At 41.9% G+C, this 17,133-nt stretch overlaps 1 protein-coding gene across 1 annotated transcript in view; it reads left to right on the top strand.

Annotated features, from left to right (window-relative positions):
* The window catches only part of LOC128696898 (protein unc-80 homolog), a 1,079,316-nt gene that overhangs the window by 286,420 nt on the left and 775,763 nt on the right, over positions 1-17,133 (top strand). The window contains exon 8 of the mRNA XM_070095999.1: positions 13,259-13,413. Within this exon, the coding sequence (XP_069952100.1) occupies positions 13,259-13,413 (155 nt within the window). The remainder of the gene's footprint in view (positions 1-13,258; positions 13,414-17,133) is intronic.

Here is a 17,133-nt window from a genome sequence, read left to right as displayed (position 1 = left end):
ACATCCTGTCTTTGTCCACCTTGTCTATTCCACGCAGTATTTTATATGTCGTTATCATGTCTCCCCTGACCCTCCTGTCCTCCAGTGTCGTCAGGCCGATTTCCCTTAATCTTTCTTCATTGGACATTCCCCTTAGCTCTGGAACTAACCTTGTCGCAAACCTTTGTACTTTCTCTAGTTTCTTGACGTACTTTATCAAGTGCGGGTTCCAAACAGGTGCTGCATACTCCAGTATGGGCCTGACATACACGGTGTACAGTGTCTTGAACGATTCCTTACTAAGGTATCGGAATGCTGTTCTCAGGTTTGCCAGGCGCCCATATGCTGCAGCAGTTATCTGGTTGATGTGTGCTTCCGGAGACATGCTCGGTGTTATATTCACCCCAAGATCTTTCTCCTTGAGTGAGGTTTTCAGTCTTTGGCCACCTAGCCTATACTCGGTCTGTGGTCTTCTGTGCTCTTCCCCTATCTTCATGACTTTGCATTTGGCAGGATTAAATTCGAGAAGCCATTTGCTGGACCAGGTGTCCAGTCTGTCCAGGTCTCTTTGAAGTCCTGCCTGGTCCTCATCAGATTTAATTCTCCTCATTAACTTCACATAACCTGCAAACAGGGACACTTCTGAGTCTAACCCTTCCATCATGTCGTTCACATATACCAAAAATAGCACTGGTCCTAGGACCGACCCCTGTGGGACCCCGCTCGTCACAGGTGCCCACTGTGATACATCATTACGTACCATGACTCGTTGTTGTCTCCCTGTCAGGTATTCTCTGATCCATTGCAGTGCCCTTCCTGTTATATGCGCCTGATGCTCTAGCTTCTGCACTAATCTCTTGTGAGGAACTGTGTCAAAGGCCTTCTTGCAGTCCAAGAAGATGCAATCAACCCACCCCTCTCTCTCGTGTCTTACTTCTGTTATTTTATCATAAAACTCCAGAAGGTTTGTGACACAGGATTTGCCTTCCATGAATCCATGCTGGTTGGCATTTATACTCTTGTTCCGTTCCAGGTGCTCCACCACTCTCCTCCTGATAATCTTCTCCATAATTTTGCATACTATACACGTCAATGACACAGGTCTGTAGTTTAGTGCCTCTTTTCTGTCTCCTTTTTTAAAAATGGGAACTACATTTGCCGTCTTCCATACCTCAGGTAGTTGCCCAGTTTCCAGGGACGTGTTGAAGATTGTGGTAAGTGGCACGCACAACATATCTGCTCCCTCTCTAAGGACCCACGGGGAGATGTTGTCCGGTCCCATTGCCTTTGAGGTATCGATGTCCCTTAGCAGTTTCTTCACCTTCTCCTCATCTGTATGTATGTCGTCCAACACTTGTTGGTGTATTCCTTGCTGGTGTCCCCATCTGGTCTGTCCCCCCAGAGTCCTTCTTGACTCTACTGTAAATACTTCCTTAAATCTCGTGTTGAGCTCCTCACATACCTCTTGATCGTTTCTTGTGATTTTTCCACCTTCTTTCCTCAGCCTTATCACCTGGTCCTTGACTGTTGTCTTCCTCCTAATGTGGCTATACAGCAGTTTCGGGTCAGATTTGACTTTCGATTCTATGTCGTTTTCATACTGTCGCTGGGCCTCCCTCCTTATCTGTGCATACTCGTTTCTGGCTCTTCTACTAATCTCCTTGTTTTCCTGGGTCCTATGCCTCCTGTACCTTTTCCATTCTCTGTTGCACTTAGTTTTTGCCTGCCTACACCTTCGGGTAAACCAAGGACTCGTTTTGGTCTTCCTATTATTTCTGTTTCCCTTGGGAACAAAACTTTCCTCTGCCTCCTTGCACTTTGTTGCCACATATTCCATCATCTCGTTTAATGATTTTCCTACCATTTCTCTGTCCCACTGAACCTCCTGCAGGAAGTTTCTCATACCTGTGTAGTCCCCCCTTTTATAGTTTGGCCTGACCCCTTCAGTTCCTGTTACCTTCTCCACTTGTAACTCTACTATATAATCAAAACTCAGAACCACATGATCGCTAGCTCCAAGGGGCCTCTCGTAAGTGATGTCCTCAGTGTCTGAACTGCTCAGGGTGAACACAAGATCCAGTCTTGCTGGCTCATCCTCCCCTCTCTCTATGGTTGTGTCCCTGACATGTTGATGCATGGGGTTTTCAAGTACCACATCCATCATCTTGGTGTGTGTGTGTGTGTGAGTGAGTGTGTGTGTACTCACCTATTTGTACTCACCTATTTGTGGTTGCAGGGGTCGAATCCTAGCTCCTGGCCCCGCCTCTTCACCGGTTGCTACTAGGCCCTCTCTCTCCCCGCTCCATGAGCTTTATCAAACCTCGTCTTAAAACTGTGTATGGTTCCTGCCTCCACTACGTCATTTTCTAGGCTATTCCACTGCCTTACAACTCTATGACTGAAGAAATACTTCCTACTATCTCTCTGACTCATTTGTGTCTTCAACTTCCAATTGTGGCCTCTTGTTTCTGTGTCCCCTCCCTGGAACATCATGTCCTTGTCCACCTTGTCTATTCCACGCAGTATTTTATATGTCGTTATCATGTCTCCCCTGACCCTCCTGTCCTCCAGTGTCGTCAGGCCGATTTCCCTTAATCTTTCTTCATTGGACATTCCCCTTAGCTCTGGAACTAACCTTGTTGCAAACCTTTGTACTTTCTCTAGTTTCTTGACGTGCTTTATCAAGTGCGGGTTCCAAACAGGTGCTGCATACTCCAGTATGGGCCTGACATACACGGTGTACAGTGTCTTCAATGATTCTTTACTAAGGTATCGGAATGCTGTTCTCAGGTTTGCCAGGCGCCCATATGCTGCAGCAGTTATCTGATTGATGTGTGCTTCCGGAGACATGCTCGGTGTTATACTCACCCCAAGATCTTTCTCCTTGAGTGAGGTTTGCAGTCTTTGGCCACCTAGCCTATACTCTGTCTGTGGTCTTCTGTGCCCTTCCCCTATCTTCATGACTTTGCATTTGGCAGGATTAAATTCGAGAAGCCATTTGCTGGACCAGGTGTCCAGTCTGTCCAGGTCTCTTTGAAGTCCTGCCTGGTCCTCATCAGATTTAATTCTCCTCATTAACTTCACATCATCTGCAAACAGGGACACTTCTGAGTCTAACCCTTCCGTCATGTCGTTCACATATACCAAAAATAGCACTGGTCCTAGGACCGACCCCTGTGGGACCCCGCTCGTCACAGGTGCCCACTGTGATACATCATTACGTACCATGACTCGTTGTTGCCTCCCTGTCAGGTATTCTCTGATCCATTGCAGTGCCCTTCCTGTTATATGCGCCTGATGCTCTAGCTTCTGCACTAATCTCTTGTGAGGAACTGTGTCAAAGGCCTTCTTGCAGTCCAAGAAGATGCAATCAACCCACCCCTCTCTCTCTTGTCTTACTTCTGTTATTTTATCATAAAACTCCAGAAGGTTTGTGACACAGGATTTGCCTTCCGTGAATCCGTGCTGGTTGGCATTTATACTCCTGTTCCGTTCCAGGTGTTCCACCACTCTCCTCCTGATAATCTTCTCCATAATTTTGCATACTATACACGTCAATGACACAGGTCTATAGTTTAGTGCCTCTTTTCTGTCTCCTTTTTTGAAAATGGGAACTACATTTGCCGTCTTCCATACCTCAGGTAGTTGCCCAGTTTCCAGGGATGTGTTGAAGATTGTGGTAAGTGGTACGCACAACATATCTGCTCCCTCTCTAAGGACCCACGGAGAGATGTTGTCCGGTCCCATTGCCTTTGTGGTATCGATGTGTGTGTGTGTGTGTGTGTGTGTGTGTGTGTGAGTGTGAGTGTGTGTGTGTGTGTGTGTGTGTGTGTGTGTCTTCCTCTCTCTCTTTCTCTCTCTCTCTCTCTCTCTCTCTCTCTCTCTCTCTCTCTCTCTCTCTCTCTCTCTCTCTCTCTCTCTCTCTCTCTCTCTCTCTCTCTCTCTCTCTCTCTCTCTCTCTCTCTCTCTCTCTCTCTCTCTCTCTCTCTCTCTCTCTCTCTCTCTCTCTCTCTCTCTCTCTCTCTCTCTCTCTCTCTCTCTACCTCCCTCCCTCTATCTATCAATGTAACTCCCTCTCTTCCTCTCCACCTTCCATTCATCTTACCTCTCTTCCCTCTCACCCCTAGCCTTTCCCTCACTTCCTCTCCCCTCTCTCCCTGCACCCCCTATCCTTCCCCTACCTATCTACCCCTCTGCTAGTGTCTGCCCCCTCTCCTCTCCCACTTCCAAGTGCACACACACACACACACATATATATACACACACACGCACACATACACATACATGTACACATACACACTCACACACACATGCACACATAAACACAAACACACACACAACTAACACACATTCACACACACACACACACTCACACACTCACACACACACACACACACACACACACACACACACACACACACACACACACACACACACACACACACACACACACACACACACAAACATACACATACACAAACACACACACTCTCTCCTCTACTCCTTCATCTTTCTTCTCCTCCTCCCTTGCTTATCCATCAATTCTTTTCCCTCTCTCTCCTTATACCCCCTTGCATTCCTAATCCCTCATCCCCTCTGCCACTGTCCCCCTCCCAGTCTATATCCTTCTCCCCCTTCCCTCACCTCTTTCCCTTACTACAACAAACACCCACCTTCACACCCATACACACTCACTTGTGAAAATACATAACCTCCTTCTGAGGTAAAAAATAAAAAAAAGGTTACTAAGGAGCAAAGCAGAGAACCAGGGCTCTGGTGGATGTATCAGGTAGGGAAGATTGTGAGGCAGAGCAGGAGTGGGGAAGGAAGCTAGAAGATGGTGGAGAGGATAGCTGCAGAGAACAGGAATTGGGAGCTACAACCAAAAGCAGCAGAAGCTAAAATACAATGTTTAGAAAAGGAACTGAAAAACCTGAAACAGCCTAAAGAACCTAAGGACAGCATAGCCATGACATCACTGACTTCTATATCAGTTATAGATGAGAGAGCCTGTTGGGAGCAAAGGAGCTATACTGTACACGAAGGTCCAATCAGATCCACATGGGGCCAAGGAGAAGACAAGGAGCACACTAAGAACAAATGAGGGGTCTGAAGGCAATGAAGGAGCTATGCTCTCTGCAGAGACTCTAGACAACTGCAGTGGCCAGGAACAGCTGAGGAGGAAAGACAGACCACTGAGCATAGGGGCGTCAGCCAGGGAAGGGATCGAAGGGAGGAATGCCTCTATTTAAGGAACTAAAACACCTCAGGGGATGTAAAGGGAGACACAGTGGGAGGACGAAAGGGAGAGGTCAGTTTTTGTCTGTGGGTTCCAGGAAGTCAAGGGGAAAACCTATGATAAAAGAAAACAAGAGGAGAAAAAAGTGATTGAAGGCATCATGAGAGCAATAGGTGAGGATAACATGCCCCAGGTGACAAATTTTCAGAGAACTGGGTGGTTTGCAAGTGGAAGAAAATAGCCTGTCAAAGTAATCTTCAGGGCAGAATCAGCTTGAACCAGGATCCTGCAGGAGAGAACACAATTGAGGGACAAACCAGAGAGTGTACCTCAATAGAGATAGAACACAAGAGGAAAGGAAGATACTTAAAGAGTGGGTACAAAGACGAAAGGAGGAACGAGAGGCAATGATGAAGATGAGCAGAACCCAGACCCAGGTGGAAGAGCAAACTCACCCGCCAGAAACACCCACAGAAGGATTCCAACTACGACAGCCCCAATTCAACTGAACACTCCAAACCAAAACTCAAACACTATTCCCTCTGTCCCCACCCCTCACATCACAAACCCCACCCCTACAACAACCCCCCAATGGGCACTAAGCCCCCAACCCCTCATCACAAACCCCACCCCCACCACAACTCCCCATAAGTCATCAACCCCAATATTTTCCCAGAACCACAATCTTAGAAAAGAAGTTGAAGGTTTGGTACATGAACGCGGATGGAATAACGAATAAATATGAGGAGTGGCATGAAAGAATTAATGAGAAGTCCCCTGACATCATAGTAGTCACAAAAACAAAACTCACCGAGACAATAACAGACACAATCTTCCCACTGGGATATCAGATCCTGAGAAAAGACAGAAGGAGCAGAAGGGAAGGAGAGATTGCATTGCTTGTAAGAAACAGATGGGGATTTGAAGAAATGGAAGGCATGGACGAGATTGGAGAAAGGGATTACATAGAAGGTAAAAATTCAGTATGGGGAACATAAGGTAGACATAGCAGTAATGCATAACCCACCACAGAACTGCAGGAGGCCAAGAGAACAATATGAAGAGAGCAACAGAGTAATGGTGGACACATTGGTTGAGGTGGCAAAAAGAGCTCACTCGAGAAGAGCAAAGTTATTGGTTACAGGCAGTTTCAACCACAGGGAGATTGAATGAAAAACCCTGCAGTCACATCGGGGTTCCGAAACATGGAGAGCCAAGATGATGGATGTGGTGCTCGAAAACCTCATGTGCCAACATGTTAGGGACAATACCAGAGAGAGAGGGGAGGACTAACCAGCAAGACTGGACCTCGTGTTCACCTAGAGCAGCTCGGGACCAGACATCTCCCCGTGGGTCCTTAGAGAGGGAGCAGACACTGTGTGCCACTAACCACGATCTTCAACACGTCCATCGATACTGGGTAACTACCTGAGGAATGTAAGACGGAAAATGTAGTTCCCATTTTTTAAGAAAGGAGACAGAAACAAGGCACTAAACTAGAGACCAATGTCACTGATGTGTATAATATGCAAAGTCATGGAGAATATTATCAGGAGGAGAGTGGTAGAGTACCTGGAATGGAACAAGATTAAAAATGACAACCAGGTCGGATTCATGGAAAGCAAATCCCGTGTGACAAACCACCTGGAGTTTTATGACAAGGTAAGAGAAGTAAGACACGAGGGGGGGGTAGCTTGACTGCATTTTTTTGGACTGCAAAGAAGGCCTTCGATAGTTCTTACAAGAGATTAGTGCAGAAGCTAGAGGATCAGGCACGTATAACAGGAAGGGCACTGCAATTGATCAGAGAATACCTGACAGGGAGGCAACAGCAAGTCATTGTAAAAGATGAGGTATCACAATGGGCCCCTGTGACGAGGCCTGCACCTGGCAGATAGTGGCAGGGAGAGGCCGGCACCTGGCAGATAGTGTTAGGGAGAGGCCAGCACCTGGCAGATAGTGGTAGGGAGAGGCCAGCACCTGGCAGATAGTGGTAGGGAGAGGCCAGCACCTGGCAGATAGTGGTAGGGAGAGGCCAGCACCTGGCAGATAGCGGTAGGGAGAGGCCAGCACCTGGCAAATAGTGGTAGGGAGAGGCCAGCACCTGGCAGATAGTGGTAGGGAGAGGCCAGCACCTGCCAGATAGTGGTAGGGAGAGGCCAGCACCTGGCAGATAGCGGTAGGGAGAGGCCAGCACCTGGCAGATAGTGGTAGGGAGAGGCCAGCGCCTGGCAGATAGTGGTAGGGAGAGGCAAGCACCTTGCAGATAGTGGTAGGGAGGCGCAAGCACCTGGCAGATAGCCGAGAGATTAAGCTCTTCCCACTATTTGTTAGGCAAATATTTTGTAACTGAGGTCTCTCTCCTGAGTACCAGAATTGTTTGATATATAAAGAACTTAAAGACACAATACCGTGATTGGGTTATTTGTGTATATTTAATATATACTACAGTTAAACCTATTATTCCTTTAATATTAAAACATGTTTGACCAAATTTTGTATTAAAATAAATAGATTGGTAAATGTATCTCAAAATATTATCGCTATGACAATGTTGAGAGAGATGAAGTTGGGCTGTTCTTGTTTTATTTGCTCTGAAAATTCTGAAAGTTAGAAATAGATCAACAGTGTGTATTTATTGGTGGCAGCCCCATGCATATCCAGCTGAGCTGCCTGAGTACAGTGGAGAACCTTCCCCAGGGACTCGTTGTTTATAATGTTTACCTCAGGTCAAGGGGATCTAAAGCACTGCTGCCTACAGAACTAAGGTGATAAATAACTGCTTGTCTGTAGTGAAGGAATCGGGAAGAATATTCGGAAAAAGTTATGAGATTCCTTTTTCACTCTGTACCCTCATATTGTCTATAGGATGAGTGAGGAGGCGAGTATAGGAACACGGGCGAATGTTATTAAGATGATCACTCTCATAAGAACATAAGAACATAAGAAAGGAGGAACACTGCAGCAGGCCTGTTGGTCCATACTAGGCAGGTCCTTTACAATCCATACCACTAACAAAACATTTGCCCAACCCAATTTTCAATGCTACCCAAGAAATAAGGTCTGGTAACTCTATCCACTCATTTGCAAGTCCCACTCAAATCCAACCCCTCTCACTCATATATTTATCCAACCTAAATTTGAAACTACCCAAAGTCCTAGCCTCAATAACCCAACTAGGTAGACTGTTCCACTCATCAACTACCCTATTTCCAAACCAATACTTTCCTATGTCCTTTCTAAATCTAAACTTGTCTAATTTAAATCCATTACTGCGGGTTCTCTCTTGAAGAGATATCCTCAAGACCTTATTAATATCCCCTTTATTAATACCTATCTTCCACTTATACACTTCGATCAGGTCTCCCCTCATTCTTCGTCTAACAAGTGAATGTAATTTAAGAGTCTTCAATCTTTCTTCATAAGGAAGATTTCTAATGCTATGTATTAATTTAGTCATTCTACGCTGAATGTTTTCTAACGAATTTATGTCCATTCTGTAATATGGAGACCAGAACTGAGCTGCATAATCTAGGTGAGGCCTTGCTAATGATGTATAAAGCTGCAGTATAACCTCTGGACTTCTGTTGCTTACATTTCTTGATATAAATCCCAATAATCTATTTGCCTTAATACGTATGCTTAGGCATTGCTTTCTTGGTTTAAGGTTGCTGCCTACCATAACCCCCAAGTCCTTTTCGCAATCTGTATGGGTAAGTTCTACATTATTTAACTTATAAGTGCTAGGGTTATGGACACTCCCGAGCTTCAGAACCTTGCATTTATCTATATTGAACTGCATCTGCCATTTTTCTGACCATGAATAGAGTTTGTCTAAATCCTCCTGAAGTTCCATAACATCTACGTTTGAATCAATCATCCTACCTATCTTCGTGTCATCGGCGAATTTGCTCATATCACTAGTAATTCCCTCATCAAGGTCATTGATATATATTATAAACAACAACGGGCCTAAGACTGATCCCTGTGGAACGCCACTTGTTACTGATCCCCACTCGGATTTAACCCCATTTAAGCATACTCTCTTCTTCCTATTAGTAAGCAATGACTTGATCCATGACAGCAGTTTTCCCCCAATGCCATGAGCTGCCACTTTTTTTAAGTCTCTGGTGCGGTACTCTAATAAAAGACAGTTTATTTTAATCAAGTTGAATTCCATAGTTTTGGAACAGTACATGATCGGGGGTCTACTTGCAATGGATCACCAATGTTTAAGATAATATGTAAAGATATTTGCGAGAGAAGAGATTCTAACTAGCCTCTACGGGAGTTACAATTAGATCCTAGAACAAATTATAAGATCATGTATGACTTATTTACTTTGACATGGGCTGCAGTATAGTGAAGTTAGGAATAAACGCAAATTAAAGAATGTAAGACATTATTGTGAACAAGAAGAGCACTTTCATTGTTCAACTTATCAGGATGAAGGTCACCTGATATCAAAATACATAAGCAGACATATGAAATCCGTCTCTCTTGTATAGTTAAGGTTTTCGTAGTTAAATACTTACAAGAAAAAACAGAAGTCAACATTTAGAGTTCGCCCCGATTTCGCATGATATTCCATTGCAATACTGACTTTATTGATTTCTAGTACATTAGAGTCGGTGGTAGCTTAAAAGTCAGGTGCTCGATAAAATCAATTTGTGGTGTCAGAGGCACAGTGGTAATAAACGATCTATGTGTTATAGATTACTGAGAAGCAGGTTGTGAAGTGGTTGAATGTGTAAAGTTGTGAAATACTGTGTTAGAATGAGAATCATCATGTTTGAATGCTAATAAAGATAATAGATTGTTCCAGTTAGTATCGTGTTGTATGTTTAAGCTTGTGAATTTACTCATTCAACGTGAGTTTTATTTGGAAATAAATAGTAAAGAATAAAATAAAATAAAGGATCACATTATACTGCTTAAGTGTTTATATGGATATGGCCTCAAAGGACTCTCCAGTCAGAGAAATGGAGAAATAAGTAATGTGAAGGACTGAGGAGAATAGAAGAAAGGGGCTGATGCCGTAGGTTTATTGGCAACGCCAAGGAAAGATTGTATTGTGAGAGGTCAGTTGACTCAAAGTATGTAGGAGTTTGTAAGGCAGGACTTTTATCTTGTGTTTGAAAATAGTTGGCTAAAGTAATGCTCTGCATACAAGGGGCTTTCGACATGTACAACCAACTACTATAATACCTTGTACAACTATGTATCATGTCCTAATAAAATATTATTATTATTATCATTATTATTATTATTATTATTATTATTATTATTATTATTATTATTATTATTATTATTATTATTATTATTATTATTATTATGCAAGTTCATGTATTTGTGATGCTTTCCTAATTATAAGAAGCGTCAAAGTCCTAGACAGTACGTCTATAAAGGAATTGTACAGTGGCAGCAAGGTCTTAAGGAGAAACTTTTTTACAAGTCTTCGAAGTTGTGGTGAAAGTGCTACAAAACTGTTGCAAAGAATTTTGTAAACTGGAGTACAATGAAGGTGACTGGGGAAGGACCGGAAAAAAGCATAGGCACTACTGCAGTTCTTGACGGAGAATTCTATTAAGTTTTGAAAGAGAAACTTTGGAGGCTGTGGAATAAGCTAAATCTCCATAGTCTAGTATTAGTAATATAAACCTTGAATGAAGTCAAAAAAAGGGTTAGCCTATATATTCCTTGCAAAAAATGAGAGAAATTTTAAAGTAGGTTATGACAGTAAGATTGTGAGATCATGGCATTCAATAATTAAAGAGAAGATCATGAAATTTCCTTGTAACTCATACTGGGAAATATAACCATACAAATATACACTTTGTGAGAAATGATAATACGTTGCCTGAACGCATCGGGTTAGATTTAGCAACACAAAACTTGATGTCATGTGAGGTGGTTCAGTTGACAGAGCTACTAACAGGGCTCTGGAGAGAGGTTTCTGAAGGCTGACACATCGTGCCGGAACAAGCAATATCAGAATTATTAACATATGTGGATGACCAAATACATAAAAAAGAACAAGGTATTACTGAAGCACACTAATATTTTAATAAAGTCAAGGAAAGCATATTTTTTACTTGAAGACTGAAGCGCCGCTACTCTAAAAAATGAACCTGGGAAAAACAATTATATCGCCAGGTGGTGTTGTAATTCGTTTCCAAGTTGAAAAGACAGGAATAGCAGAGTGGATGTCTGCAAAGACTTAGCAGACATACACATGAAAACTTAGCAAAGTAACGATGGTGGAAAGGCTCGTTCTGAAGCCTAACTGATGACTAGCAGTTACGAGAGGACAACTTCTGACTCCAGCCATTATATTTACTCGTTTCTTAGCTTTCTTTGTGTTATGACTAAGGAAGTCACTCGTGGCGTAACATTTTCTGTAATAAATGTCCTGAACTGTACGTATATTTATTTTTTCCACACAACTGCAGTCCTTCACTAAAGAAAGAAAAATTCCTACAGGCCAAATCCGAATAAAAAAGTGTGAAAAGTTTAGTGTTACGTGCATGTACACGTAAATATTAACAAGTCCAACCGTGTACACTGACACTCAGCGCCGATACCGATGCCGATTGAAATCATTAGAACATAAGACTGAAGGAACACTGCAGTTGGCCTATCCTAGGCAGGCTCAACTCACTGTCATCTGCACTCACTTATTTTTTTATCCAACTTATTTTATGCTGCCTATAGTTCTTGCTTCAGCAACTCTTCTTGGGTCTTTGTTCCACTCATCCACAGTTCTATTGCTAAATCCCTGCCTTTTTACATGATTTCTAAATTTAAGCTTGTCTAAATTGAATCCATAGTTGAAAATCCTGTCTTGATTTGAATTTTTCAATAAGTTACTTTCATCTTCTCTATTTATTCCGGTTTTCCAATTGTACACGTCAGTTAAGTCAACCTACCACTCTCCAGAGAGAGCAAATTTAATGTCTTCAGTCTATCTTCATAGGAAAGATTTCTCATATACGTCATAATCTTCGTCATCCTTCACTGTCTTCCAGCGATGTATAAAGATGAAGAATAAACGGTTGGCTTCGATTATTATTTATACATTGTGATATGAAGCCAACAATTCCATTGACTTAATAGGAAATGCTTATGCATTGTTGTCTTGGCAGTAAGTTATTGTTAATCACAACTCCTAAATCTATTTCGCATCTAGTTTGATTGAGATCAACATTATTTAGTTTATATGTAATCTAGTTATTTTCCTTTCCCAACATTTGAAGGTAACATTTCTCTACATTAATCTGTATCTGCCACTTCACGACCTCAACATCAAGATGTTTCTGTAACTGAGTTATGTCCTCATCAGAATTTCTTTAACGGCCTATTTTAGTGTTATCTGCAAAATTGTCTATATACCTATTTATTCTCATATCTATTTCGATTATGCATATTGTAAACAATAAGAGGTCTAATTCTGACCCCTGTGGCACACCACTACTAACGGTTCCCCATTCTAATTTTCCCCATTTATGCAAATTCTCTGTTTACTATTGATTAACCATACCTCGTTCCAGGAGATTATTTCTCCACCTGTTCCATACGCCACTACTTTCTTCAACGCTCTTATGTGTGGTATTCTTTAAAACGTAGTACTGAAATTTATATACACATTATAGTATTCTTTATCTAGATCTGCCTCCTCAAATGCCCCTTTGCAAAATCGTGCTGAGATTCATTGATCAAATTTCATTTTTCAAGGTAGATTTGAATTATATCAACAATTATTGATTCCATTACCTTTCCTGTAGTTGATGTTAGTTCCCATTCTAAGCATTGAAATTCGTACGCTTATTAGGAATGCAGCTTTGCACTGGAGTAAGTTCTTTATGTAGACAAGAATAAGAGCCCAAAGCTGGAATTATCACAAAACAGAGAATGTGGTGTATCAGTATCATTGGGTCTCATGTTTAAAAAGGTTATAATGTTAGATATCACAAAGCGAGAAGTCTTCATTGCTTCTCCTAACTTGTTTACTACATGTATTCTCGTCTACCTCTATTACAGGTGTTCATCTACTTATTTGCTCCATTACTACACACGCTGAAGGAGTCTGACTTCCAGAATTTCCGCCTGGAGAACGGTCTCAAGATCTGGGGAGCCCTGTGGGACTACCGACACCCTAACGTTCCAGCATTCACCACAGCCGTCAGGCCACGCAGGTACTGATCTCCCAATTCTTTCCTCTCGGGGACCTCTTCTCCGGGGCTTCTCCTTCGAAGGTTGGCTCTGCTCATGACCCCTGCTGCTTCCAACTCTCCTCTCTGTGGGCCTTTTCTTCTGAGGGCCCTAACCTCCGTAAGTTGGCTCTCTCTACTCTACATTCAACACCTCTGAAAGCCTAACCTCCACTGACTGGCTCTCCTTCATTTATGTATGTTGGACATGTTCTAATTGCCTTTTACTTGCCAAGTCTGTTCCAAGAATATGATCAGACACTTAACTAGCTTTCATCTACACTTTAAATGTTTTAACTTGGTGCATCTACCTTAATAATGTGACGAATACGAGCTGACGTTACAGTTGCTATGGGACTCTTGTATGCACACATTCAGGCTAATTATAACATGTCCCACACATGTTCTAATGTCTTAAAATTTTCATTTAGCTCAGACTTTTTTCCTTATTCCCATTTACCTGTGATTTATCTGTTTTCTGTTTGGAGAATTTTCCTACTCTCGTGGCCTAGCCTGTTGCTACTCCTCCCTGTTGATTAAGTGATCAGCGAGGTTGTTGTTTTGGCATCCCAGTGACCCTCAAATTCATCAAAGCTAGTTTGATCTGGCACACAGAAGAAGTACTAAACAAGTTTCCTCAAATGCTTCTGTACTTGTGCCGACAATATTTCTGATATCTGCTTGTAGCAGGATGAAAAGTCTTGGGTTACGAAGGTACACACACTGACTTCTGAGTGCGCCCGTGGCTCGCCTGCTTTTTGAATGGGTCTGTTTTCGTCCCATGTTTCTCACCCCATTTGCGCTAGGACTGCCAATATCTTCAACAAGTATACCTTTGGTTGTCTCTCCAGCTTTTTCTCCAGTGAGCCTTACTGGATTTGTGTGGACGGTAAACACTGTATTTTCTCTGGCTCTGCTATGTCTCCTACCTTGAACGGAGCTGTCAACATCGAGCAGTACTCTGATCGAGAGAGAATATGTGATATGGAGTGTCACCATCGGCATTATTTCTCTTGTTTTGGAAGGTCTTATACATATCCACCCCATCATTTTCCTGACTTTAACGGCATTTGCTGTATTGTGATGTTTAAAGAATAAATCACCTGACATCATTTTATCCAGATCTTTTACATGTACTCATCGTTGTGGGGTGAACCACTTGTGTATTGGATACAGTGCCTCTATGAATATTTTTTTTCCATACCTGAGCAATTAAAATTTGTTCTCATTGAGTATCATGTTATTTTCTTCTACACAATGCAAGACTTTGTTTATATCCTTTGCAGTTTTCCTGTGTTATCTACCGAAATGAACTAAAGTTACTTTTTTGTGAGTTGTCTTTAAAGGATAATACAAAATTATGGTTCACGCTTTCATGTACATCTGGAATATGGATGAAAAACAATAAAGGCGTCAAGACTAAACTACGGGTAACTTGGCTTTTAGCGTTGCTGTAGTTACATTATACTTTATTCACTACTACTCTTAGTGTTCTATTGAATATCCGTTTGTCTTCTTTGTTATACTTTTCGATCATATTATATGTGTTATCACACCGTGATCACAATTATCAAATGTCTTACTGAAGTCTCCACAAATTTGTCATAATGACCTATTAGTTGTGACGACCACGATCTTACTGCTCTAAACCCTTGTTACCTGGGCTGTACAGGACATGCTTTTCATAAATTTGTAATATGGCGTCTCTTCACTGTCTTAAAAATAGTCTCTTGTTGGTGAAACGTCTAAGAAACGTTTCCTTTTCCTGCATGTGTTTCTTTACCAGGTCAGTGTTAGCACTGACCTTACTAATTCCTTCGTGAAGAGGTGCTATGTTTGCTCGTGTGAAGACATCAGATGCTGAGAGCTCGTGATAGTGAGTTTCCATTTTTTTATATATAAATAGGAATTTCCATGAATCTGGACCTGGTGCTTCCTGTGTTGACTTTTTTTTCAGTTTTCCCTCTCAAATTCTAAGGGATTGTCCTTATGTAGGCTAAATGACATATCGGGTGGGCAGTGGTAATGACATATCGGGTGGGCAGTGGTAATGACATATCGGGTGGGCAGTGGTAATGACATATCGGGTGGGCAGTGGTAACGACATATCGGGTGGGCAGTGGTAATGACATATCGGGTGGGCAGTGGTAATGAAAAACTTTCTAATTCCTCCGCTCTCTTTATGCTTAGTGAATTACTGAACACGCTGGTTCACGTTTTTTATAAAGATTTCGCTCATTTTTTCTGTGTATGATTCGTCTCTTATTAGTAGATCAATTCTAGACTTTTTTTTGTCTTTCATCCGGTGTGAATGTTTCAGTTTCTGCTCTATATCAATAATCTTTTGTTGTATATTTCCTTTGTTTCGTAGTGACACTCTCGTTTCGATGCAGTTACGTAAACCTTTTACTCTGTACATACATTCTTCTCCATTCTCTTGCAGTGCCCAATCTTTCTTTTATACTTTTCCAGTGAAATAAATTTTATTCAGACCCTCTAAGCTTCTGTACTCGGGTTTTCCATGTACTGGAGAGTGTTCACGTAATGTCTGATAGTTTCTTATTTATCTGATTGCAGTCGATTCTCTGGCCAAATGTCAACTTATTGATCAAAAGCTGGTTGGCTAGCACGCTCTTAACCTAACGATACCTGGTCTTAGACCGAGCCGTGGGGGCGTTGACCCCAGAAACCCTCTCTAGGTATACTCTTCAGGTGAAACCTGGTTCGTGTTGTGTCTCAGGGAAATAAATATTCTTGTCCTTATCTTCGTACATCGCCCTTAAGTCTATAGCCGACCTACCAGTATAGTCTCAGAGAACACTTCATTTAATAATCAAAGAAAATTTCCAGAAATGTATCCTAATCATATGATAACCTGTTAAGAACTATCAATGCATGAAACGTTACCCTTTGACAATGCAAGGGCAGTGATGACAAATTTAGTGCATGTAGTAGAGCACTTGGCTCTAAATATCAGTTGTAAAATATACCGACAAGTATGTGAACAATACGAAAATTCTTGTATTAACCGAGAAGTTTCTTCCACAGTTTCATATTGTGTCTCATTCACATACGTGTGACTCTCTTTACTGCTGACAAGAAACTTCTTAGAGGTAGAAGTTCATGCCAGTTCCTGGTACGGTTGTTGTCCTTCAGACAGTGTATTAATATTTATGTGTCAGTGTGTTGACAATACTGGCACTGTTTTGGTGAGAGAGAGAGGGATGTGAAAGGGTTAACTAAGGCAAAGCCATGAATATTCTTTTTGGCAGGTGTGAGTTGGTACTATGTAGTTTGTTTCCTTCTAATGTTGAAACCAGGCTGAGGTTTTGTAGTTTTGTCTTTCAGCATTTTGGGTCATTTGTGTAATTTATCGCAAACATATTAGCATTTTGTTTCCTTATATAACAAATTTATCTGCAGCCTCGATCCTTTCAATACCCACAAGTTTTGGCACCCATTTGTGTGTGTGAATTATTTCGTACATTTATTACCTATAAGATTCTTAAGATAGAAATGAGTATTATGGTGTCCGGTGGTTTTGTGCGCCAGAGTGATAACTATCAATTCCAAGGTAAGAACAACACATTGTCAGCATGGTTGTAAACCACTGACTAGTGTTTTGTGGACTGCCATTAACTCAGCCTGACAGTACTCAATAGGTGGTTAAGTCCTTGTGTCTGGACTCTCCCTACGTCAGCTGTA

Source organism: Cherax quadricarinatus, chromosome 52 (assembly GCF_038502225.1).
Source record: "Cherax quadricarinatus isolate ZL_2023a chromosome 52, ASM3850222v1, whole genome shotgun sequence".
Taxonomy (NCBI): Eukaryota; Metazoa; Arthropoda; class Malacostraca; order Decapoda; family Parastacidae; genus Cherax; species Cherax quadricarinatus.
The sequence above is the reverse complement of the archived record's forward strand: the minus strand, read 5'-3'. Positions and strand labels throughout refer to the sequence as shown.